This window comes from Sinocyclocheilus rhinocerous, unplaced genomic scaffold, assembly GCF_001515625.1.
Source record: "Sinocyclocheilus rhinocerous isolate Xijiao unplaced genomic scaffold, SAMN03320098_v1.1 scaffold53, whole genome shotgun sequence".
Lineage (NCBI taxonomy): Eukaryota > Metazoa > Chordata > Actinopteri > Cypriniformes > Cyprinidae > Sinocyclocheilus > Sinocyclocheilus rhinocerous.
In genome coordinates this window covers 1,241,872-1,269,264 of record NW_015645538.1, presented here as the reverse complement: position 1 = coordinate 1,269,264, position 27,393 = coordinate 1,241,872, and the positions used below count along the sequence as shown (strand labels likewise).

General features: G+C 38.4%; 1 protein-coding gene across 1 annotated transcript in view; it reads left to right on the top strand.

Moving 5' to 3' along the window:
- LOC107706218 (CUB and sushi domain-containing protein 3-like) overlaps positions 1 to 27,393 on the top strand; it is a 406,816-nt gene that overhangs the window by 252,307 nt on the left and 127,116 nt on the right. Inside the window, 11 exon segments of the mRNA XM_016509850.1 lie at positions 2,648 to 2,830; positions 3,731 to 4,057; positions 4,987 to 5,181; positions 5,655 to 5,793; positions 6,423 to 6,610; positions 6,761 to 6,949; positions 8,784 to 8,900; positions 9,608 to 9,823; positions 10,262 to 10,450; positions 25,684 to 25,853; positions 27,102 to 27,258. Of these exon segments, the coding sequence (XP_016365336.1) occupies positions 2,648 to 2,830; positions 3,731 to 4,057; positions 4,987 to 5,181; positions 5,655 to 5,793; positions 6,423 to 6,610; positions 6,761 to 6,949; positions 8,784 to 8,900; positions 9,608 to 9,823; positions 10,262 to 10,450; positions 25,684 to 25,853; positions 27,102 to 27,258 (2,070 nt within the window).

The window sequence follows — 27,393 nt, the reverse complement described above, 5'->3', positions numbered from 1 at the left end:
AAAAAAAAAAAAAAACAGATTACTGTATGATATCCCTGGGAGAGTTGAGCAAAATATTACAGATTGTATTAGATTTGTCTTTTTTCGTTTGTCTTCTCTACACCTATTATAATTCATTCTATATGCCACAGACAAGCACAGTGGCTTTGTTTCTCAATTTTCAATTTCTAGGTAGATCTAATTGGACCTGTCAATCATAAATATGTGACGGTCATACATGAGGGGATAAAAAAATTCTATAACTTGGACATAGATAATGTAGCACGGATAAGCTTTCAGTGCGCCACTATTATAGGACGCCACAATTAAAATAGTTTGCTGAGTCTGGCGTGAAAAGATGAATTGTGAGAAAACTATAAACTATCACAGCTGCTACTGAAAGAAACTAATGTTGAATTTGAATGTAGACCGAATGCCTGATTACTGACTTTTACCGGTTACAAGAGTTTTAAAATGGCCTTTTTTAAACTTTTGGTTAAATAATTCAGAGAGAAACAATCTACTCAAGTATTTCTTAAGCAGCGGTGCCTATGCACTACTGAAGTTTTTTTAGTGCAGTTTGCCATTGATTATCCATAGCTGAACTCTGTGCTTTGGCACACAGTTTCAATGCACCAGCATATGGCCACGCTCATTAACATCCCTTCTTTTACAGATAATTTTGCTTGTATTCCGTATGGCAACAATGCTGCAATATCTTCAGCGTGGTTTAAAAACCTAATTTAATTGAATGCTTCAAAGAAATAAAACCAGAGATCCGCCTGGGAGTTTGCCTGTGTGTACTTGACTCATGTGACTCGTGTTTTAGAAGTGCCTCGTTTTGTGTCTCGACTCCACATAAAACTCGACTTTGCGATAATGAGCACTTTCTTGAGAGAGATAAAGTCAGCATTAATGAAATGAAACAATATCCATGGGATACACAAAGGGAGAGATAAATTACTTGCCATTTTCCAATGAATAAGAAATGGTTTTGAGATTACATTTATTTATAGGCTTTTATGTGAAGGCCGACTTAATGAGTCCTGCTATATGGTAAATGCTCAGAATGCTTTTTGATATATTACATGCCAAAGTTCACTGATACTTTGTAATTCCCTGGCTGTTTCAGGAAGAAAAACATAGGTCCCAAACTTCCCCCTTGTGGGTCATCTGTGCTTACATATACAGAATCAACGTTTTGGATTTGATTGGATAACTTGTTAACACAACTGATCTTCACAGAGAGGTCCCACAGAACCACATCACATTAAGTGCCGTGAGAGAAGCGTAGGGGTTCTCATCTGACACGCTGACCTCACATCAGAGTGTAGCGCTGTCCGAGATTATTCACACACCATCAGCTCCTACGGACAATTTGTACTCTATTTTTTGCCTCATCATAAATACAAAGCAGTAAATATGGCCTAACCTTCCCCTAGCCACCCCTCACGATTGACCAATGGAGTAAAGCATTGTGGTAGTCATAAAGAGACTGTCATGTTGGAAATTAATGCCATACATCAAGCATTGGCCAAAGACCTCCATTATACCTCAGGAGAAATCCCCTTCCTACATGTTCAAACTTTGATTTGGTTTTAAATGAAATTTAGTGGATGTTTTTTTTCTCTCTCTCTCTTATCGTCCGTCCTTTTGGCAAACCCTCAAGCATCCTTATTCGGAACAGAGTTCATAGTTCATAGTTCAATTGTGAATGTCCGTGCAAAGTGTCTGGGAAGATGTATTGCCCATTCCAGCAGCCTGCCGCCCACTGAGTCGATTCTATGCAGATGGAAGGTGTTATCTAGGTATAGTGACCCCTAGACTTGGTTTCTGTACTTGTGGTGGGAATGTCCTGGATGGCCGACTCTACCACTGAAGGGTCCAGGTGCTGGAGCTTATTTAGGCTAAACAGAGAGTTTTGATGGCATTCTGTTCCGGTCAACTTCCTGCAAGTGCAGCGAGGTTCAGGACATCTGATGAAATCAGTCCATCATTGGATTTTTGCAGTACAATTCAGTGCCAATTTCAAAGCTACAATTTAGTAATTTGCTATAAGTCTGTAGATTTATCTTGCACTTTAACATGGAGAGGAATTGACAGTTAATTTCTCTTAACTAGCTCAATCAGCAAGACTTTTTCAGGCCACCAGCTGCACCAGAAAGATTATGCTGTCTGATTACCGTCTGATTAGCTTTTTTTTTTCTGTGAACTTGAAGGTTTCTTGAACCATCTTGGAGATGTTGCCACAGTTCTTCTGGATTTAGTCTTGTCTCAGTTTGTTCTGTTTCTTCATGTCATTCCAGACAGACTGGATGATAGTGAGATCAGATCTCCGTGTGGAGCATTGGCTGTCAGACTCCTTGTGCAAACAAAAATCTCACTGGATTATTACAATTAATGGCAAAATGAATGTTTGGAAATGTAAACTGTTATTTCCTTCTGACACACTACAGCAAAAGATAGAAATAACTGACTTAAAACCATTTTTTTAGCTGGTGAAAATACTAGTGTTCGAATAATTTTGGCTACCAATGTATACTGTATATAAAGCTTAAGCGTTTTTTTTTATCAACAGGGAATAAAAGGTTTCTTCTTTGAACTGCAGCAGTGGAAAGAGGAAATGTGATGTTTAGCGATCACTATTATTTACATCCTTTCTCTGTAGAAATCGACAAGGAGAGCTGTGGGGACCCAGGCACCCCTCTGTATGGGATGAGAGAAGGAGATGGATTCTCTAATGGCGACGTGTTACGCTTTGAGTGCCAATTTGGATTTGAGCTTATTGGAGAGAAGACAATATCCTGTCAGAACAACAACCAGTGGTCTGCCAACATCCCCATCTGCATTTGTGAGTACTGTCAATGCTACTGTACGTTGCAAACTGATTAATTGCTTTGGAAATGTTTTTCCTGTCCTAGTTTGGTGCTATTGTGACAGTTTTATAATGTATTATTTTTTTAATCAGGAAAATTATGCTAAATTTAAGGAAGGGTTTGTTTTTATTATTGTCCACAAATTTGCTCTATTTCAAGCAGTACCATCTTGAAATTGAAATTAATTTTAAGTGTTTTTCCCTCTCTAAGGTGCTATAAAAAATAATACGGTAAATAAAGTGAGTGGGTGGGACTATATGTTAGCTGACCAATGGCAGATATGGAAAATGTTTAGGAAACAAGTTTGAAAACTTGTCATTAGTTGGGATGCTAGTGGCATAGAAATCACACACTTAATCTTTTTTTCTGCCCAATTTTTTATGTTCCATAAAAATTTCCTTATAACTGGATTTTATTAACTTTCCTGTCTTTGCCTTTTCTTCCAAATGAATGCAGAGATCTCTGAGGCAGCTGAAATAATTGGCTTATATATACAGCCAACCTGGAGACTACTTCAGCTGCAGTGACATCTGCTATATTTTGATACTTCACCTGTAGGCTCTTTGCTTAAAAAATGCATAGCTGAAATTTCTCCATGTCTAATAGGAAGATTGAACAAATCAGCTCTATTTATAGCCTGAAGTCCATCTATGTCATGAACGCAGTTTGTCAGAAAGTGCAGAACCTAATCAACAGCAGAATGACAGTATCCATATGGCATATTAAACGCATACACATGGCTAAGTGCTGTATTATTACACTGATGTATGATGTGGCATGTTTTTATATGTTGCCGGCTGTTTCTCAGTCATTATGAACATAGTTACATTAATCTTTAGTTAAAAATTAGTAGCAATTCTGTTTTATTCTTTCAGTTCCCTGTCTTTCAAACTTCACTGCACCCATGGGCACAGTCCTCTCTCCGGATTACCCAGAGGGCTATGGGAACAACCTTAACTGCGTGTGGCTGATCCTATCAGAGCCCGGCAGCCGTATCCACTTGGCCTTCAATGACTTTGACCTAGAGGCTCCATATGACATCCTGACCGTGAAGGATGGAGAGATGCTTGACTCGTCTGTGCTTGGCCGTTTCACTGGGGCGGAGGTGCCGTCTCATCTCACCAGCAACAACAACATTCTCCGGCTGGAGTTCCAGGCTGACCACTCCATGTCAGGCAGAGGTTTCAACATTACCTACACCAGTGCGTGTAACACCTTTGGATGAGTTTTCTAATCTGCATTATGTCTGCATGGGGCATTTGTTAAGCATATATGAAGCCTGGATTCTGCATGAGACATAATGTGTTGTGCATCAAAGTGTACTGATAGCAGTTTTTTTTTTCTTGGTACTGATAATTAAGATTAACTTATCTTATGCTTTTACAGCTATAATCTAGCATATTGAGAGCAGTTTTTACCGCCAGCACATTGAATCTCCCCTCCGCCCCTCATTAGCACATACATGACTTTAATCTACACAATGACTTCTTCATGGTCCTTCTTAAAGGAGAAGTGAAATGTCACGATAATCCATCAAAGTCCTTAAAGTAGGCATCAGTTTGTATGCATATTAGGTTGCTATAGTAGTCGTTAAGGCTGAACGCTAATGTCGAGTTCTTTAACAGACTGACACCTAACTGTTGTCCGTTAAGAGCTGTCAGTGCCCTGATGGAGCACGTTAAATCTGTATTCATTCTGACAAACGTCAAGTCCTTCTTGTAGGCCTTTCCTGTCACTAGACATCCATCAGGCACTCAGGGTGTTGTGGGGACAGCAGCTTTCTTGGCCAATCGCCTTGGGCCTCTATATATGCTTCATGGAGTTATGATAAAAACAGCTGGAAGGTCAATAACACTAACACTAATAAACAAAGCCTTGAGTAGAAACCTGTCCTACAAAGTACCACAAATCCTCATTCTTTGAGTGCAGGGTAAAGTGAGTGTCTTTCAAACTTCTCAACTTTCTAACAACCTCGTTTTTAACTCATCCACTTGTTAAAGTGATTTTTTTTTTTTTTGGTAGTGACATCGTGGTGTCATAAATACTTTGACTACCCAGAAAATCTATGGCGAAAGTCTGTTCATGACACTTCCAATTCTAGATTACTATCTTATGTCATTCATTCTTACAGCATTTGGCCATAATGAGTGTCCGGATCCAGGAGTCCCCCTGAATGCCAGACGTTTCGGTGACAGTTTCCAGCTAGGCAGCTCCATCTCGATCATCTGCGAGGATGGCTTCATTAAGACACAGGGAGCAGAAACCATCACTTGTGAGCTCAACGGTGGCAAGGTGATGTGGAGCGGCCCCATCCCAAAGTGTGAAGGTATTTATTATGGCCAGTTACCACTAGAAGTAGACAGGAGTCCCCAATAAGTGGACAGTTGTGCCTAGTTTTGTATGTGACTCTAAATGGAATAGACAGTCACCTGTGGGTCACAGAGACGGGGGTTAATACGGCATGTAAACCAGAGGGCATGTGGTGGTGAGCAGCCTGTCATCTGTCGTTAAAATCCTTGTCAATCCCTCGAATTTCGCTCAGCGTGTTTCTAATTATGCAGTAACACTATTCATATGGTCAGAGGAGTAGAATGACAGACTAACAGTGTCGCCCACCAGCAGTTTTAACACCTTACTGTAGGTTTTGTGGGATTGTAAATATGTAAAGTGAGGTATAATGTACAGTCAACTGGTATTTATTTTTTAACTAGTCGTCTGTCTCAAGTACAGATACAAAAACAGTGGCTTTATGTGAGTCAACTAAAATGCATTTCTGTTAAACCTCTGTTCTTTTTACAGCTCCCTGTGGAGGCCACTTCTCAGCTCCTAGTGGAGTTATTTTATCTCCTGGGTGGCCTGGTTACTACAAAGATTCGCTCAACTGTGAGTGGGTCATTGAGGCTGAACCGGGACGCTCCATCAAGATCACATTTGAGAAGTATGCTTTTTTAATTTGAATAGATATTGTTGCTTTTGTACATCTGTTTAGTTAAATGGTTACAACAAAGAAATCTGTATATTGTAAATATACTACAATTAAAAGGTTTAGGGTCAGTACGTTTTTATTTAGCAAGGATGCACTAAATTGATTAAAAAACAAAACAAATGCTGTTCTTACGAACTTTCTATTCAACAAAAATCTGGGGAAAAAAAGTATCACGGTTTCCACAAAAATAGTAAACAGTACAACATTTTTACTATGTTTTAGCATTGATAATAATTAATGGTCTTGAGCACCAAATTAGCATATTAGAATGATTTCTGAACAACCATGTAACACTGAAGACTTGAGTAATGGCTGCTTTGCCATTACAGGAGTAAATTACATTTTAAAATATAAATACTAATAAAAAATAGTTGTTCTAATTTGTATTAATGTTATGCAATATTACTGCATTTTTGTTAATCAAATAAATCCTGCCTTGGTGAGCATAAGAGACGTTTTTTCAAAAACATTTAAAATCCAATTACCGACCCCAAACTTTTCAACAGTAGTGTATAATAAATATGATAAAGTTGTCTCATTGCTGGCAAGGACATTTAATTATTGTCTGTTTTTCCAACCAGATTTCAGACCGAGTTGAATTGTGATTTCCTGGAGCTTCACGATGGGCCCAATCTTCTCTCTTCTTTAATTGGCTCATTCAACGGCACCCAGGTGCCTCAGTTCCTATTCAGCAGCGGCAACCACCTGTACATGCTTTTCACCACTGACAACAGCCGCTCAAACAGTGGCTTCAAGATCCTGTATGAAAGTAAGTGTACAGTAAACTTTACACAGTTTCAAAACTTGCCATTTGAAAGCAACTTTCGTTAATTTAGAGCACCAGCAGGCAGTAAATACAGTAATTGGAACACTCTCAAAATACTTATTTTCTAAGCTTCATCTGTCTCACTATTTCTAGGCGTAACAGTAGATGCCTACTCCTGCCTGGATCCAGGGATTCCAGTCAACGGTCTTCGCTACGGTCAGGACTTCTCTATCGGTTCCACCGTGTCCTTCGGCTGCGACTCGGGCTACCGCCTCAGCCACGAAGAGCCACTGGTCTGTGAAAAGAACCACTGGTGGAGCCACCCACTACCCACCTGTGACGGTTGGTCTCCTGAGACATTCGCAGTAAAAAAAAAAAAGAGCTGTTAATTCTTGTGGCCTACTGATCAATGAAACTGTTCGGTAAAGAAAAACGGTGTCGTGTTGATTTACATCTCAAATAAAAGAGGTTCAGAGTCAGTGACAAAAAGGACTTAATAGACCATATTACTAAAGCAAGACAGCGCTAAACAGCAGGCTTGTGCTGGCAATAAAACCTCTGCTCAACGCTGGATGAAAGACGTTACCTATGTCTCAGAGCTCCTTAGGCTGCCTGTCCTTCGGCTATTTGATTACATTCTTTCGCTTTGCCTTCTCAAAGGCAGCTAAACTGAAACAATGTGATTCAATGCAAGGCCATTAGCCCGTCGCTGAGGAGGACTCTGAGAGGCAATTTGCTGTGAAGGCTGCTTCAGCTGATAGGAACTGATGCGCTCACTAGATTAGACATCCAGGGGCACTTTTTATTGCGCGCATCTCACTTCCATGGGCTCTAAATGCAGCATACATTAGAGACATGCACATTCCTGTACTGCTGTCTCAGGTAGCAGAGGTCTGTCTGATAGTGTACATCCTTCCTCCACTGAGCACCATGCAGTGTTTAAGAAAAAAGCGTATGGGTACTGATACGAATCAAGCATGCATTTTATGAGGTGAGAGGTGACATTTTTGACCAATATTCCAACAAATAGCTCAGGCTGGTATAAAATCACACTGTTTTTCTTTATACTTCTGATTCAAGCAGAACCTTTTTTTTTTTTTTTTTCATTTATTAAGCTTCCTTTTGCATATTTCTTATTTAAATAAAAGCTCCAGCATCCATGCAATGCTACATAGGAAAAGCGGTTTTGAAAATTTGATAGATGGATGGATGAAATTATACAAGACATGTTGTAAACTGTAAATTGAATGGAGTTATATATAAGAAAAAGGGGGAAAAGGCTCCCTGATTTTAAGATTTTGATAAATTTACAGCTTTATCACTCAAATCCTGATAATGTTACTTGTAATGGAAAGAATTGAATGGTATTAAAGTGGAAAAATGCTTTTCTATTAGTGGTCTGAGATTTTTGGACCCCACTGGATTGTCATGGATATGCATATGCTGCAGTTCAAATGTTGAGTCTGTACAATTTTTCAAATGTTTTTAAAAAGTCTCTAATGCTCAGCAATGCTGTAATTATTGATGAAAAATACAGTAAAAATTATAGATTAAAAATATTATTGATTAAAAATACAGTAATATTGTGAAATGTTATTACAATTTAAAATAACTGTTTTCTATATGAATATATTTCAAAATATAGTTTACTTCCCGTGATGGCAAAGCTGAATTTCGATTACTCCACTTTTCAGTGTCACATGATCCTTCAGAAATCATTGTAATATACTGATTTGGTGTTGAAAACAGTTGTAACCTAATGAAAACAGAAACTTTTTTTTTCTTCGGGATTCTTGAATGAAAAGAAAGTTCAAATTAACAGTATTTGTTTGAAATCGAAATAACATTGTAAATGCCTTTACTGTCACTTTTGGTTGATTAAATGTATCCTTGTGGGAAAATTTAATAATTATTTTAAGTTAAAAAAAAAAATTTACTGACCCCGAACTTTTGAACAATAGTTGTTATGCAAGTGCTTAGAAGTTTCAATCACAAAGAACTAAGATATAAATATTAATTCACCTTAACCACCTTGTAACCACCTTAACTGATAAGCCCAGTATATGGGCTGATAGAAGAGTGAAATCCTTCATGCTTATATAGTACCATTTGCATACATTGAATTTACTGTAAGTGAAAGGTCTTTTTAAATAACCTTCCTCCCTCTGCCCTTTAGCACTCTGCGGGGGTGATGTTCGAGGACCTGGAGGCACCATCTTGTCCCCGGGATACCCTGAGGTCTACCCCAGCTCCCTTAACTGCACCTGGACTGTGGAGGTCAGCCATGGCAAAGGTAAAGCAGCAATTGATGCACCTTACCTGCAGTTTCTTTCCTGCTTATTCAAAGTTATATAAGCATTCATTTTGACAGGCCAAATGCTGAAGAATAATATACAAATTGTTAACTGGATGAAAAGCACATAGCACATAGTCTAGCTAAAGCCAGCCGTAGGTACAAACTGTCATGAATACAGATTTAGGTACTTGCCCATGCCCTACTCTGAAATATCATTATACAACCTTTGAGTTCAGAATAATGAAAGTTCCTCTGAATTTTAATTTCCCATGGCTGCTAATGCATATCAATTTTGAAGGCCATCATGTTTAGTGGACAGATCACTTGGGACTAAAAATACACTTTTCTCTTTCTGACACAAAGGCAAAAAAGGGTCAGTATCAAAAATTTCTTTGTTCTACGTGACCTCAGCCAAGGGCCGCTGCTTAAATTCACAGGGCCCGAGAAAAAAGTTTTAATGAATGGGCCTCCTTTCTCCTTGGTCTAATGAGTAGGCTATACCCTTAGTGGGGCCCACAAGTCCCTTCTGCCTTATATAATGAAGTTGACCCTGAATGCTTGATCATTCCTTTAATTCTTTTTTTTTTGTCAGTTTTTTCTTCCTGCTCCAAGCTCCACCAGACAGTGAATGTCAGAGGTCGACCAAAAACTTGAACTATATTATTAGTTGGTTCATTTGTGCATTGTTCTTGTTTCCCCAATAGGCGTTCAGTTCACCTTTTACACCTTCCACCTGGAGGATCATCATGACTACCTGCTCATCACTGAGAATGGGAGTTTTGTTCAGCCGCTCGCCCGCCTCACAGGCGCAGAACTGCCCTCGCCCATCAACGCGGGGCTCTATGGCAACTTCAAGGCCCAGCTACGCTTCATATCTGATTTCTCCATCTCCTACGAAGGTTTCAACATCACATTTTCAGGTGAGATATCCTGAGAATAGAGCCTCTGAAGGGCACAGGGACGGTAGTTGAGTCCTCTTACAGTTTATACAGTATATACAGAATCAGGCTATTTTCTTATCTATTCTGTGAACATTTTAATATTTTTGTAAAACCCTAATGATTTGTGATAGAACTGCCAATGGTGAATTAAATACAAATAAATTTTTATATTAAAAACAGACAAATTTAATTAACTTAAAATAAATCAAAATAAAAAAGAATGCATGAAAATAACAAATAAAATGATAAAAATATCAAATAAAATGTATTTTCAAAAATAGAGGCATAATTAAAATCTAAACAAGAAAAGACAAAAACAATAAAAATATTTTCGTCTTTTCATGTTCATTATGTTTACCCCAACCCCTAATAAATGTTTCTTTTAATGTGTAATCTTTCAAATCCTGTTTCCCCCAGAATACAACCTGGAGCCATGCGAGGATCCAGGAGTGCCACATTTTGGGCGCCGTAACGGTTACAGCTTTGGCATCGGAGATAGGCTTACCTTCTCTTGCAATATGGGCTACCGCCTGGAGGGAGCACCAGAAATCATTTGCCTGGGAGGGGGTCGGCGCATGTGGAGCGCACCTCTGCCAAGGTGTGTTGGTACGTTGTCAGCTGTTTTCATTCATTTAAACTTTTATTCTCTTGATTCATTACCAAATGGCACACCACATGGACATATTGCTGATTCTAAAGAAAGATAATGCTGACGTGTTCACTTTGACTGTCAGCCCAATGACAGAAATGCCTTTAATAATAAACTTGTTTTTATGGGGGATAAATCAGAGGGGTTCAAACAGTAAATGGCTTAAAGGGACAGTTCACCTAAAAATGAAACGTCTGTCATTATTTACTCTCCCTCATATCTATTTAAGCTTGTATGACTGTATTCCTCAGTGGAAGACAAAAAATTAATTTTTGAAGAATTCTGTTTCTTTTTAATATAATGCAGTTGAATGCATTATATTAAAGACTATGAAGACTAAGGCCGTCACAATATTGTTGCAAAATAAACAATATTAAAATTATTTTAATAATACAAAATAAAAAAATCGCAATATATAGTTAGTAGTACAATTTTTGAAGAAAGTCATACAGGGTGAAATGAGGGTGAGAATGATGACATGAGCTTCCGATTGCTCCAATAGGACCATGGTCACTTTCTTTGGTTGGCTAAGTCGAGGCTGGTTATGATAGAGTAATTGGTTCCTGCTGTTTCCCTGGAAACACACAAAGAGTCATCGTGTTGCCGTGCAAAGGGGTCACGTTTCCATTTTGGTTCCTAGAGCTAATAAACTCCAGGACAGGAGTGGTTTGCCATGCCAAACTTCTTTCACAGTTGCTTTCACAATTCAGCTTGGCTGGCTCCTACCGTGATTTAGTGCTGCTATTGTCATGTTTCAGTGTTTCTTGATTGTATCTCTCAGTGTATCATGCTCACCGGTGTCAGTAAGTGACTCCCCGGCAATAAAGCATTCATCAGACGTAGACAGAGTGGGCTGAAGCGGCATCAATTGGAAGTTAGCCATGCATGTCACAAGACAGGGGCATAAACAAAATGGCAATTATAATAATGGAGAACTTTCGGAGGTTTGCTAGTGACTCTACACTTTTCTCTGGTCATGAGGGGTCACCGGCCATTTTTCACATTAATTGAAAAAAGTAATAACTGCATTTATCATGGCTGTTTGTGTTCAAATGTATTTATTTATATTGTTCTACCCTCAACCAGGAGGTTGTGTCCCCACAATTCTCTTTCTGTTGCATTGTCCAGTGCTAGAAAACTAATCAGTTCTGGAGATCAAGGATCACGTCCAAACAAAGTTAGTACATCCAGTGGCAGATCTATTTATGGACGACATGCTTCTTGCGGAGGTGGCACTGGGCACCTACAGAAAAAAAGTCATCTTTTTTTCGCTCATTTGCTTGTCACATCGATTAGGCCTGACACAATATCCGATTTTCAATGTATGGCCAAAAGAATTCACAATAGCAATATTATTGTGACCTATAAAAATTCTGGAGGAAAAACCAATACTATCAGTCAGATTCATCTTTAACTCTGTTTATTTTGTGTTTTCTCTTTTTTTACCCAATGAATCACACTGAAATATGAATGTAGGTAGACAGATAGAGCTTGTAACCATAACTGAACAAAAGCACACAAAAATAATCATAACTTCCTGCAGACTGGGGTGTCTAACACATTTTTCTATTTACAAAATAAAAAAATAAAAAAATATTTTCGAGCATATATAGACTGTCTCACTTTTGTCTGTCATCTCTGACATGGTTTTGTAAAGCAGTAGTAGCTACACACTGCATTGTTGTCATCTGCTTTTTTCCAGTTTATAACATGTGGCAAGCATCATTAAGGTTCAATACCACCACCTACTGTACTGTAGTATGTTGAAGTGTCAACCAAATGATGCTGGATCGTTTACAGTATTATCGTAGGTGTAGTATAAAAATAATATCAGTCTTTCAGTTTTAAATATCACAGTTATCATTAATAACACTATATTGCTACAATCCAAATATTAGTGATATCAAGTCACAGTGTGGATCAGTTGACCTTAAAGGGATAGTTCACCCGAAAATGAAAATTACCCCATGATTTACTCACCCTCAAGCCATCCTAGGTGTATATGACTTTATTCTTTCAAGATGAATACATTCAGAGTTATATTAAAAATGTCCTGGTTCTTCCAAGCTTTATAATGGCAGTGAATGGCAGTCAAGATTTTGAAGCCCAAAAAATTTTGACCATCCATCATAAAAAAGTACTCCACACGGTTCCAGGGAGTGAATAAAGACCACCTCCTGAAGCTAAGTGATGCACTTGTGTAAGAAAATGTTTTGTCAATGTTTAAAACTTTATAAATCGTAATCTCTAGCTTCCTCTAACTGTCATGCGTGCGTTCACGGGAGAGTGGCAGATGACGTAGGACGTAGGCGTAGCGTAAGCTCCGGTGAAAAGTGACGAATGCGGAAGCGCAGAAGAGAGAGCAAAACAAAACACCATTCACAAATTAGTACAAAGTACAAAACAAGGATTTTAGTATAATAGAAAAACGTCGGAGGATTTTAATATTAGCCAAGAGGAGACTGGTTTTCCTTTGCTGTAAACAAAACTTGGTTCTGCATATTGGTGAGACTGCCACATTCTCACCGGAGCTTACGCTATGCCTACATCCTCGTCCGCTGGAACGCCACACTCTCGTGAACGTGCATACGACAGTTAGAGGACACAAGAGATTACGATTTATAAAGTTTTAATTATAGATATTTTTCTAACACAAATGCATCGATTCATTTCAGAAAGCCTTTATTAACCCTCAAACGCACGTGGAGTATGTATCCATTTTATGATGGATTTTTTTGGGGCTTCAAAATCTCGACCACCATTCACTGCCATTATCAAACTTGGAAGAGCCAGGACATTTTTTAATATAACTCCAGTTGCATTCATCTGAAAGAAGAAAGTCATATACACCTAGGATGGCTTGAGGGTGAGTAAATCATGGGGTAATTTTCATTTTTTGGGGAACTATCCCTTTAATCTTTGCCACTTTTTGACCCCTGATGAGTTTGCATCTTTGTACTTTAACACCTGGAGGCGCTGAGAGTATTTTTAGTTTTGGATTAAAACCATAACTTCCACTTGAGGGGAGGTAGACAAAGGCGGTGCATTAATCAAAATCTTGACAGTAACACAGGCCTCAGTTTTTCCTTCCATCCATCACAAGTATCGATTTTACATTGCAAAAAAAAAAAAAAAAAATGTCATTTTTTTTTAATGAGGACATTCTAGGCAACAATTAGGGCCAGGGGTTAAAATAAGCAAGTGTGTTATACACAATATAGACATAACAGCATCTATCTGTTTGGCCTGACCTCTAAGCAACAAGGGTTTATTTATTTTTTCAATTGCATTTGTTGACACTGGTGGCACCAAAATTACACGGCCCAGCTTTAAACTTTAAAGTTCCTCCAATATGTTTGCTTTAAACAGTAACTTCACAGATCTATTCAAGGAGAAATATGTCAAAGCCAATGCAGAGCCACTGAGAATGAGCTAGCAATTTTCCATCTTGCTTTCTTTAATCTATTCCTGAAGATGAATCTTTCCGCTGGTAAAGTCTTCTGCAGCATCCGATCTTTCTCTTATAGTGCTATTAATCATATGCGGGTGACGTTTATGAGTTGAGTCAAGCCTGTTCAATGGGTTGCAATAAGAATTACATTATCTGATCACACATTACACTTTTTCTCATTCTGAGACCACAGGGCATCTTCCCTGACACATACTTACTGTTAACGTGAAGTTAATCACTTAACTTGAGTGTTAACGCATATTATGCAAGACAAGGTGCTGCTTTTGTATGGTTGAGATTATGCTGTGGTAAATCAGTATTACAGCTCCATTTTAGCAGGCGTGAGGTTTGAGATGTTAAGCACCTTGGGATTTGCTAGTAAAGCACTCACACAGATGGTTTGTTTTATAGACAAGATTTGAATAGATTAAGTAAATTAAGATTAATTTACTATTTGTACCATGGTAATCACATTATAAGTAGTGACTATGTGTGTGTGGAAGGTATTCATTTGCCAGCGGTCCAGATGTTGTGAAACATGAAGATAGCAGTATCTTTATATAACCTCGGGCAGTGGTCTAAAGAATGGGAAGCTGCCCACAAAGGCCACATTTCAATTAAAGTCATAATGCAAACGCAGAGCTGTATAATGCATTCAGTGGTGATCATGTGCTTCGAACAAATATCCAAGGCTAAAGTCCTCAGATGTATTCAGTTTAGTTTAATTGATTTGTATAGAGCTTTTCACAATACAATTTGTGTCATAGGTGCTTTACAAAGATTGCTGCCTTACAAATTCTGCGGTAAGCAAGCAAAAGGCAACAGTGCCAGAAACTTACTTAAGAACTCTTAAGTATATGAGGAGGAAACCTTGGAAGGAGCCAAGGGTTCAAGGTTAGCATGACCCCATCAGTCCCTGCTGATAGATATTGTAACTGCACCATTTAGAAGCACAAAGCATCATTCTTCATTGACAGTGATTCAAAATTAGCAATGTACTCTGTTGGAAATATATTTATTTATTACATTTTTTTTTTTTTACTTATGATATGGAATTTTTTTCCCTTGATATTTTGGATATAAATGTTTTTTTTTTTTATTTTTTTTTTTTGCCAGCCAGTCACTAGTGAAGGGCTTGGAACAGAAGTAACCCAGTCATTGATTTCAATATTTACTAATTTGTTGCTTATAAGTACTATAATGTTCATTATGACTAATAATAAATTAGGTACTGTGTGTCATGTAAAATAAGGAGGATGTGGTGTTAATGTGAAAATGTGTGGAGTTGATGGTAGATATTTTATGTAGTACTTGTATTAATAAAATTATTATTAGCAGTATTATTATTACTTTACTAGGGCTGGACAGATGGAGTGTACATTCATTGTTTCCATGATCACATGGACATTTTTTATTTCTTGTTTAAAAAAAAAAAACATGATGCAGAGTAGCTCAATCTAAACACGCTGCTTACCTCATAAAAATCATGCTTTAGAATGTGTCAAATTGCTGATTTGCATGCTGGTACATATTCATCATAGCCAAAGGCACGGATTGATAAATTGTGTTTCTGAGGGGAGTTGCAGCCCAGTCACATGACTGAGTATATGATGACATGCTTTATGAATGTATAATCGCCTTATCAATTATTCATGCGAAACCATCACTCATATCATTCGTAATTCATAATGTATTCTAAACTTTAATTGCAGCTGTGAAAAACTGTTCAATATGTTGATCCCCGTCGATCTAGCTGGCAAAACTTTCATGACCATCTCGTTTTCCACCATTTGTTCATTCCTTTTTCACTGTAGAGGAAGGTTTTATCATTAGCATAGATATTAAAACTGTATTTTTAAGTCTTCTTTGTTGCAAGCTATATCTTACAGGGCACGTCTTGTACATTTTTAATGCATTCAGCTTCAGTGCTTCTCTTGCAAATGCCAAGGAGAGACATTAACTGAAACCTCGTGATTAAAGCACTGCTGGAGTTTCTCATTTGGAAGTGGACTTCAACATCTTGTTCTGTCTTGTAAAAAAGTTTTGTGCCAATGATACTGTCAGGATTATGGACCTGTTTTGTGTGTTTTCTCCCTCATGTGCCCATATTTGGTCGTTCCTGTTGTCTCATTATTAGTTAATTCCCCTCACCTGTCATTGCCTCGTTTAGTGTAGTATTTAGAGTGTAGACTGCCCCGTGTTTCCTTGTCGGGTCTTATATGTCTTGGAGTTGTGCTACATGTGTGTGTTCCTGCCTGCCCTGTGTTACCCCTTCTGAGGATTATTAAAGATTGTTGTTTGCGTTTACTCCACGTCTCCTCGTTCCTCGCTCCTCACAGTAGGCAATCATGACAGATACGGTGCTAACGGTGATATTAATATGTACTGTATATGTATTCACTGAGTGGATGATTGAAGATGCTCTTACATATCCAAACTCAAAATGTATCATCAGGGCTCTAGAGTGCGACCAATTTGGCCGCACGTGCGACTTAATTTCTCAATGGTGCGACTAAAAAAAATCGGAGGTCGCACCGGTGCGACCAGCCGTTCGAGGGGGGAAAAAAAAGTCTCCGCGACTATGAAAGTCTCCCTGTGGTTCAACAACAGACACACATTAGGCCCATATCGTGGTCTAAACCAATCAGAGATAGTGAAGGGCGGACCCCCCCCCCTGATTGGCCGTGGTCCAGATATTCCTGTACGTGTGTGTACGTTTGAAAATGCGTGTGCTGCAGTCAGACAGAGAGAGGTGAGTAGCCTAGGCCCGTCAGATAAACAGAGTGGATGTAGCCGCGGATGATGAGAGAAGATGAAAAGAACGATTGACAACTTTTTCGTTAAGAATGTTAAGTTAAGGCCTGATCCGTCCGAAAATCATAACCAATACTCTGACACGGAGCCATCAACCTCCCAGGTTATGTCAAGCCCTGGTCCGGAGACGGCATTAGATAATGAGCCACATACGATCGAGTCCGAGCCAGAGCCCACTGAAATTAAAAGGGGGAAAGTGTATACATTTCGAAGAGAGTGGCTTGACCAGTTTCCCTGGCTAAGATACAGTAAAGCCGATAATATAATGCACTGCATTTACTGTAAAGAGTGTGGGAAGACCATGGCCGGCAATAGTGCATTTGTGACTGGTTCTAATACATTTCGAATTGAAACGCTGAAAAAGCACAATGCATCTATAAAACACATTACATGCCGCGATAAATGCACTGCCCAAGTGTCCCCTCTCCCCGCTGCCTTTCAGCGGCAGGCAGCAGCAAACAGATCATCAGACGAGGCCGAGATGATAATCAAGTTTAACGTTGCCTACAATATTGCAAAAGAAGAACTTCCCTTCACTAAGTTCAAGTCCGAAATAATTCTTATGAAGAAAAATGGCTTGAACATAAACCCGACGTACAGCAATGATGTCGCGTGCGCCCAATTTATAGAAGTCATCGCTGATACATTGAAAAAAAAGACGTCTGTGCAAATTGCGAACAGTGCGTACATGGCATTCCTGATCGACGGAGACACAGATATCGCCACAAAGGAATGCGTCATTGTGTACGGAAGACTAGAACTTGTAAAACTGCGGTGTTAAATGCGATGCGGTCGAAAATTTGGGTGCACCTAACTTTTGTGCTGGTGCACCTAAGAAAAAAAGTTAGGCGCACCAGTGCAACCAGTGCAAAAAGTTAGTCTAGAGCCCTGATCATTTATTCTTAATGTTTTATCTGTAATTTGTGTCTGTGTATTTTGCAAAGCTGTGAGAGAGTGTGTATTGAGGCACAGTTTTCTTAAGAGAATCAGAAGACAATTTCTGCTGTAAAAAAGATAAAAGTAGTTGCATTCTGTCTGGAGAAAGGCCTGTAGATCTGTATATGGAAAGATCAATATATGAACATATGCACAAACTGTGCAGTTGTAGGATCACGATGCTTATTGTGCAATTGGAGCTAGTGTACTAACATTCCATGTATGATTTTGTTAATTTAGCAAAGAAATATATTATTGAATTGATAATTGTCATACAGTAGAATGTTTTTCCAGGTTATATGTCCTGGATTCATTACCTTTTTGCAACATGACAAAATGAAAGCATTTCATATTTGAATCCAGAACACTAATCCATACCGAGGGTGCCAAAAGTCTGAGACCACACTGGAAATATGTTATTCATAATTAAATATAAATGTGAACTAGGACAATAGAAAGTTTTAAGATTTTGAAAAATTATTTTAAACAAGAACTATTAAGAAAGATTTAAGATTCTGCATTTTTTTCTAGCTCATTAATTAAATAAGCAAATACTGTACATCACATTAGCCCCTTTTACACATTAAACCTTGTAAATTACCATAAAATTACCCAGTTAACTTTTCCGGTAAATACACAAATATGCTGTTCACACAAACAATGGCATTCTGTCTTTTTACCAGTAAATTCTGTTCACACATCAGTACCAAAATACTGGTAAATCTTGTGATGTCATTCATCAGAAGTTTTATTTAAAGACTGCACTGTTTTCTTCATCCACATGGATGAGGAGAAGCACATTAATTTCGCTATCTGTCAAGTTTCACTTTTTCTTTTCCAGTGATAGGTGTAAGGGGATGATCACACAAATCATGTTTTTGCTCTTAAAAACACAATACGCATAATAGTTACTTTAGTATGCAGTATTAACTGCGGAGCCGCTGTGCTGATGAATAGAAAAGAAGGCAAGGTCTCAAGTGCAAGACACAGTATTACGGTCATGCATCTGTCTAGCAAATGTTCATATAGAAATACTATTAAAAGCAGCACCACTTACTGTAAACATCTCCGAGAGAGCTTTATGATCGGCCTAAAGCAAACTTCTTATGTCAGTGCATCTGACCTTGTACAAGCTCCTACCATTAATCTTTGTTCACACATAGAATCACACCAGTAATTTACTGGTAATGTTACAGCTTCTCTTTCTGGAAAACTGCCAGAACTGATTTACTGGTGTTTTTGAAAAGATCCTGTTCACACATTATTTCTAAACGCCAATTTACCAGTAAGACTATGTGTGAAAGGGGCTAATGACTATGGAAGCTCCTTTGTGCAAAGGTCAGCTTTCTTTGCTCTACAGCAAAAATATTTTCACTAGTTGCTTTAGAGTTTCTGATCCCACTGTATATTTCTGTCACGCTAAACTGCGTAGTACCCTAAATGGGCAGCTCATTATGGAGCAATGCATTTTGATCAAAAATAGTTCTCATGCCAACATCTTGTTACGGAGAACATAAAATTGTTCATATGCTGTTGAGACTGAGAACTGCAGGACTTTCAAGGCAACCAGAAGGACTATTCAGCAGAAAAAAATCAATGAGTGGTTAGGGAATCATGTGTTGGAGGAGATACTGGTTTTGTTCTGAGCATTAAACAAACTTTGCAGTCAGTCCATTTTGTATTGATGTCTTTCAGATACTTCACCCAGCAGGGTTTTTAACTTTCTTACAATGTCTTTCAATGTCAGTTGCCTGTCTTTTGTCTTTTCAATACAACAGCCTCTTCCTTGGACTCTTCCTCTCCTCTCTCTACACAGTCCACAGAGAGAAGTGCACAGCTCTCCTCTAATCAGTATAATTGGGTTACAATGACGTTAAAGTGAACTTTAGGCCTATCAAGCTTATGGAAAATGTCAATATTGTTCCCTTTAATATTCTGTCATCTGACAACGGGCTTGGGTAGCTGTGACTTCACTTTTGTGTCGGGCTCCCTGAGGGGCTTAGAATGGCAAAATCTCATCTCGTGCTGCATTAAGCAGTTTTCTTTTAATTTAGGAGTAAAAGGATAACAAAAGGATTTCCACTGATTATCATTGGGTAAAAAATGTCTCTGCCAGCTTAATCCATCCTAGTGCTCCGTAAGGACAATACAAGGAATTGTGAGGAAAGCATGGAAGGCAAGATCTGTCTGTCATGTTTGTTCTGTTCCATCCATCCATCCTTGTCTGTCTTGTCTATGATTCTACATATCTGTCCCAGTGTTGCCAAGTCTATTTTATGCTGCTGTCATAGTCTTTTTTTTTTTTTTAGTCTGGGGGTTTTGTGCGATTTTAACATGATTTTGGTGATTTTGATGCAGTTTTGACAGCACATTTCCCCCAGAACGTGATTGGGCTAGTTTTTGTCGTGACTACTTTTGGGTAGCAGTTGTGCTGGTTTTGTTACACAGACCTGGCAACCCTGATCTGTCCATCCATTTGCATGAGTAAATAAAAACATTAGGTGTTTTCCAATGAGGTTTAGTTCCATTCCTGTTTGTGCTGTTTGTTTACCTTGCAACGTAATGAGTCCACCATAGAAAAATGTAAAAAACATGAGTATTTATTTGGTGTGTGTGTGTTTGTGTGATTATGTAAGCCCTTTCAACTTGCTCTACAGACACACACACAGAGGCACACCTCACAACCAGTGTGTGAACAGGTGTGATGTGTTTGGAATTTAAATTGTGTTTCAGAATTCAGTTTACCTGATTATCTGTCAGGGAGGTTCGAGCTTCTGACCCACACAAACACTGCATTGCAGATTCATCAGTTTTGGTTTACATTCAGTTTTGTTTCCTGTGGTTCAGAAGGTCATATTCCATCATAAAGCAATTTCAGCAATGTTTCGCCTGCGTTGCTACTGCATTTCAAATTGATTTGTTTTTCCCAAACACCCCAATTTCAAATGTGCTTGTTTCCCGTGTTTACAAGAGGCCTGGTAAATATCGAAGTTTCCTGATGGAACGTCTAGTCATACCATCAAGACTTGCCACCTGTTTTTTTTTTTCTTTTCTTTTTTTCTTTTTTTTTTTTACTGTTTACTCCAAGGATTAAGCTAGATTAACACAGAGCAAACCTGCCTTAAGGGAAAAAAGTGAAAAGTGAAATGTGGCTTCGGTGAACCCTGTACCAATGGATCATTTGCTGTGAAAACCATTTCTTACGCTGGCCGTCTGAGTTGTCTGGCAACTGCACAGCCAAATTACAAGGGAATTAAGCAATGTGCACCCCATGATGCTTCGATAATGATAAATGCGTAGATGAGTTAGAATACCGTCTTGCACTTGAGGCGGTCCGCTCACCTCTATCTTATGAAAGAAATGGTAGCAAAATTGCCTCTCAGTAGGCACTGAGCTGTATCAGTGAGTTCATTATGTTATTGTGCCAGATGACATGCTGGATGGAAATACAGGTTATGATATATAGTACAAGAGCTTTCACGTTGCCTTTCATCATATCACCCTTATATTGCAAAGCTCCTGTTGAGGAGGTTTGTGTGAGATGTTGTGTAACTCATAATGGTTAGAAGCATGCTTTGTTCAAGAGGTTTACAACTGATATTTGCGGGTTTGACAAACAGAGGGTTTTTAAGGCTTGTGGCTCCAGATATAAGAGTAATGCAAATGCAGGGCATTCATGTGAATACAGCTTTTCATAATTCATAATTAATTCCCTTTGTAAAGCCTCACTAACCTGCATTTTAGCACTTGTAAAAAATCGCTGATGCAAACATAACTTTCAGAACTTTTTTTTTCTTCCTGAAAATATCTCTTTTTGTCTATGATTATGACTAAGACTATGAATAATGAATAAATATTGTAACCAGATAGTTTTCCTCTTTGTTTCCTACCTTGCTGATTATATCCTGTTTTATATTTCTATAGCAATAGCATCTCCAGGGTTGTGTAATACCAATAAAATGTTATATTAAATTTACTGCAATAAGATAATAAAATCATTCTAAAAAAAAAAAAAAAATTGAAGTACTTGATATTTTCTATAAGCTTGCTCACTTCAAACTTCATCACATTGCTGCCTGAATATAGCAACATTTTGCTACAATTAAATTATTTGTATTTTCCTTCCATTTGAAAATATGAAATATTGTTTGTACTCTTTTTTTCATATTCAGTCAAATGATATGCATGAATACATGGCACGGGTTAGAAACCATTTGCACCAGTAAAGTTTTGCAGTCTTGTTGTCTGTCTACAATTTATTTGCAGTAATAAGATGATATGTTCTATGATCAGATCCATCTCAAAAGTTAGTTAGCCAAATTAGTCAGTTAGTGTGGCTTTCAGGTTGCTCTTTTACCCTTGCGTTCTGCCATTTTTGCACATTTGCACAACAGCAGTTTCTCAGTATTTGAGCTCATGGCAGTCTTTGCTCCTGCGGCCATGGGCTGAAACGTCCACTTCTGTCTGAGTGAGCCTTCTGGACAATCTGGACAATCTTTGTCTGTTTCCAAGCAAACCAAACAAGAGGCAGGCATGACTACACAGAATGACAATAAATGCGGGCCAAACAGCAACATCTGATAGAGGCGGACATTTGTGTCTGGTGACTGTTGTCTGAACTCTCATCCACCGATTGAGCAGAGCCTTAACATTAGAAGAAACAGATTGAAACTGCTTCAGTGACTTACATGAGCACACCGAATCCTTTCTGTATACCCCACAAATTATGTTGTCACCAAAGGAAGTAAAGCCTGTCTCTCTTCCAGAAGTAGATCTTATCAGATTGGCCTTTCATGGTGCCAGGCGACTGGCTTAAAGAAATCAGACACAAAGATTCAACAGGCAAGAATCCTTTTCCACTGGATTATCAACAAGACACTTGTTTGTAGCGGCTATTTAGTATGCATGCATTTAAACACTGCGTATAAACCATTTGCTTGATTGATGCGTGTTTTGTTTATAGTCTGCAAGAGAATAGGGATTAGTGTTAGGCTCCACAATGTACTTCATTCATCGTTTAATTGTTTTAAATGAGACCATTTTTCTAAATGACCACATTTATCTTTTTTTGAGAGGATGTTACATTCACTCTCTCCAGCTGATTGTCGCTTATTATGGTATCCTGTGAAAGAGAGCAATACTTGTAGAAGCTAGTGTTTGTTGTCTACTATCTTTACACACACACGATATATTTTAATATATAAAATTAATTTTAAGAAGCCATTGCTCAGTATCAGACTTCAGTGTCACATGATCTTTCAGAAAACATTCTGATTTGGTGTTTAAGAATCCCTTTTAGTATCACAGCAGAAAAATTGTAATGCCGCAGTGTGGAAATTAATCGATTAATAGAAATTTTAAAATAACAGCATTTATTTCAAATAGAAATCTTTTGTAACATTATAAATGTCTTCACTTTCACTTTTGATCCATTTAAAACATCCTTGTTGAATCAAAGTATCAAAAATCATAGTGATGCCCAGATTTTTTTTTTTATGGTAATGTATAAATAAACCACTGTATACTACTATTTTGCTATACTACAATTTATTTACTTATTTATTTATTTATTTTTGATTATTATTTTATTTATTTATTTTACGACATCACATGGCTTGGTAGTACAGGGGGTTGTGATTATCACATGGACAATAAAAGAAATTGCATACAGTTTCTGGAGTAACAATTTAAAATAATACTATAATTGAAAACTGCATATCTGTGTGTATCACGACAAATTTTTAAGGCGGTGCACATTTTATTTTGTGATTTGATTAAGCTGACGTGTCCTGTATGACAATATCATCGCTCCATTACCAGCAGAATTGGAGTGCTCGTCTGATGTATGCAGGAGTGGCACGCAGGGGACACTGCTGCTCTAGGCAACTGCCAATATCGCCTGTGCCAGAATCTGCCACTGAGTATCCTTCATTCCTTCCTCAGATGAGTGTAATGATAGTTAAGAATGCATAAAACCTGTCCTGTGTTTCTGTAAGTTCCCTAATGACCAAAGGTCTATGCCAGGGGCGATTTTAGGATTTTAGTCTTAGGGGGCTCAGTTCTGGACCTGTGCATGAGCTTGTGTGGTTCAGAGGAATAATTATTGCCTTAAGTTTGAGAGAACACAAGTTAGAATCCCCTTTGACTCACTTTTTTTTTTTTTTTGCATTTCATGCATTTGAAATATCATGTATATGAGTAACAGTGGTAATTGGTTGTAGTTTATGTCTGTGACTTTACTGGAGTGTGCGTCTGTGACAGCTTTGCACGGCTCCAGGTGAAACATTGCCACCGGATTATGACCGGGTCCACCCTTGACGAGAAGGAAGGAATTAAAGGGACAGTTCACCCAAAAATGACAATTCTGTCATTTACAGTACTTATCCTCGTGTTGGTCCAAACCTGACTTTCTTCTGTGGAGTACAAAAGAAGATATTTTGGTGAATGTTGGTTACTAAACAGTTTAGGGTACCTTTGACTGCCATTGTATGTAAAAAAAATTGAAGCACACTGACAAAATATCTTCATTCATGTTCCACAGAAGAAAGAAAGTCATACCGGTTTGGAATGACATAAGGGTGAGTAAATGATCGTAAAAATTTTAATTTTTTGGTGAACAATCCTTTTAATTTAACAAACTTTTTTTTTTTTGACAATTGGTAAGAAGAGAACGCATGGAATAACCTCAGATAGCTTACTACAGTCACTTTTCACCAAATGTGAAGGCTTTTTAAGGATTCTGTCAGCTGAGTTAATGTCGAACCCTAAATAAGTTCTAGAAATGTCTGTGGTCTGGGCAGGTATCAAACCTCTCAGTGTCTTCGCAGTTCTGAGATTCTGCTTCCCCCAAGCTCATCTCAGACTTTCTGCTCTGTCAGATTAAACATCACTTCATAAGCTCTGGCATCTGACTTGATTCTCAAACTCCCAGAAACTCCCATCATTTTTTAACATACTGCCTTCCTCACTGAAAGTCGCATTCTGAAGTTCCCCATTTTTCCAAACACAAGGGTCAGTTTCAGTTGCCTGTCATATTGGATCAGGTTGTGTAAATGAAGCAGGAGTCCAAACTCCCATCCGCAAACATTACTTTTGACAGGAGCGCTTGCGATCCCAGCTCAAACCACGTTCCCTGGGTCACTTCAAAATTGCACTTGGGTATTTTTATTGCTCTAAACAAAACAGGCAACAAAGAAAAACTCCTTCTACCACACTTTAATTTCTGGGACAGCCTCACTTATTCAGATTGCGGGTCAGTTGTTGACCTTATGGGGTCAGTCACATTGCTCCTAACTTCTTTTTTTATTCCCCAGAACTGAATGAAAGTTAGAAGAAGGGCATATGGGAAAAGCGAGAAGTCTTGTCCAGTGTAAATTCACATCATGTCCTGGGCTGACTCACCGAGGAGGGGGGTGTATGTAGGTAATTTACTAAATGGAGGCAGTAACTGGTGATTTATTCAAAATATGACACTGGTAATATCGTCATAACATGGAGCGGCATGGAGAGAAACGGCAAGGGGACGTTAAATAAATCAGCCGGGCCGTGTTGCTTTATGTTGGTCTTTCTCCTGCACCAGAATACATGATGGATATTAATGCACCTGTTTTTACTGTCTGTTGTGCCATTAAATCTACATTTGATGGTTATTGTTCAGAGTCCAACTTATATCCCCTAACAACATGGGATTTTAAATTAAAGCTATGAATGGTGCGACTCAGCTCTGTCGATTTCGGTTTCCAGACGCGCCGTCACACGAGCACCGCAGACTCGTGCTGTCCAGACCAATCATTTTGAAAATGCCAGATCTGTATTAACGCACATTGAGCTTTTACAGCAGCAATATGTCCATGTGGTGTGTTTGTGTGTAGCAAAATGTTAACTGAATATCTTTATATAATAATAGTAGGTGACGTTTTGATTACTAGCTTTGTGCTTGTGTTACTCCATTTTTCCCCAATGTTCCGTGGTTTTATTTCCCATCTCTAGCTGAGTGCGGCTCATCTGTCATCAACAATGAAGGGATTCTGCTGTCACCGAATTACCCCATGAACTACGAGAACAACCACGAGTGCATTTACAGCATACAGGTGCAGGCTGGGAAAGGAATCAACATTTCTGCCAGAACCTTCCATCTGGCCCAGGGTGATATTCTGAAGGTATTTCTACATGTATGCCAAATTTACAGGCAAAGGTGACACAGAAGTGCTTCTGGAGTGGCATTTAGGTGTCTTAGGTACTGCTCAGAGGTGGCTTAAATGCATTTACACAGCAATTACAACTTTATACTTTGATATCAGGGGCTGATTTGGATCTGAGCAGGCGTAATTTAGTCTGGCTTTTAGTCTTGGCATTGTGCCTTTACCTTGAATTTTGAGCTGGCACAGAGCAGTCTTAACTTGGCTATGTAAAGACGCATCTAGTTACAGGGCTGCAAAAAAGAGAAATGTAAAAAAAAGAAACAAGAAAAAAAGAAGAAAATTCTGTCCTCTTTTTCTGTCCTCCGTCCTCTTCTTCTCACTCATTTACTTAACATCTTATAACTTCTACAGAATGTAAAAGGCAAAACTGTGAAGAGCTATGGGCCATTATTGTGCAATATAATTAAAGTGAATGTGGACAGGGCTTGTCTAGCTTTAAAAATGATTCAAAATCACCATAAAATGTTGTAAAAGTTGTACGTAGAAATCATGTGCTATAGTTTAAGCCTTCTAAAGTCATATGATAGCTTTGTGTGTGACACAGGCCGAAATTGAAGGTGTAAATCACTGATAATCTTCCACTCCAGTGAACTGTAACGACTGGATCATTGAGTCAATGGATTGAACTCTGGATCATTATGAGTTGTGAACGAATCATTTACATTACATTTAAATGTATGCATTTGGCAGACTCTTTTATCTGAAGCGAATTACAGTGAACGCAGTATAAGGCTAGATGTCAAGAATTTCAGTAAAAACAACTTTTATTTCAGTCTGTTCTACACACATAGATGGCTTCCGTAACTGTTGTGTACAAGCCATATGGACCTCTTTTATGAGGCCTTTTTGTAATTTTTGGCTAAAATTGTCTAAAATAATTTCATGCTCGACAGAAGAAATGAAGAGATATTCATTTTGTTACATGTGAAAAGGGATTTAAAAAGTAAAAACCACGCCAGTTTAAATGATCATGTTCATGAACGTCACATTAATTTTTATTTTTCCTTTCATCTTAAGACATACAGTGTGTGACTGAGAGGGTCCTGCAGATGTTTCTGTACACATCCAGATAAACAATGAGCAAGAATAACGAGTATCTTAGAAAGGCTTTTTTTTGTCTGTCTGTATTTAGAACAAACATCAGGCAGCATTTTCTTTTTATCTTGCTGTTATTTGTGATCTACATTTGATCTTACTGCCTTCCAGATCTATGATGGTAAAGACAACGCGGCTCACATGCTGGGGGCCTTCACCGGTTCATCTATGCTGGGTCTGACCCTCATCAGCACCTCCAATCGCCTTTGGCTGGAGTTCTACAGTGATGCGGAGGCAACTGGGGAAGGCTTTAAACTGGTCTATTCCAGTAAGTTATTACATTGTCCCTATACACTGCACACACCTCTGCACACAAGGGCTTGACCTTAGTAATAAAGAAACGCTATTCACACCAAATAAAGTGCCCATCTTAATAAAGAGCACCTTTCTCATAAGAGTCACT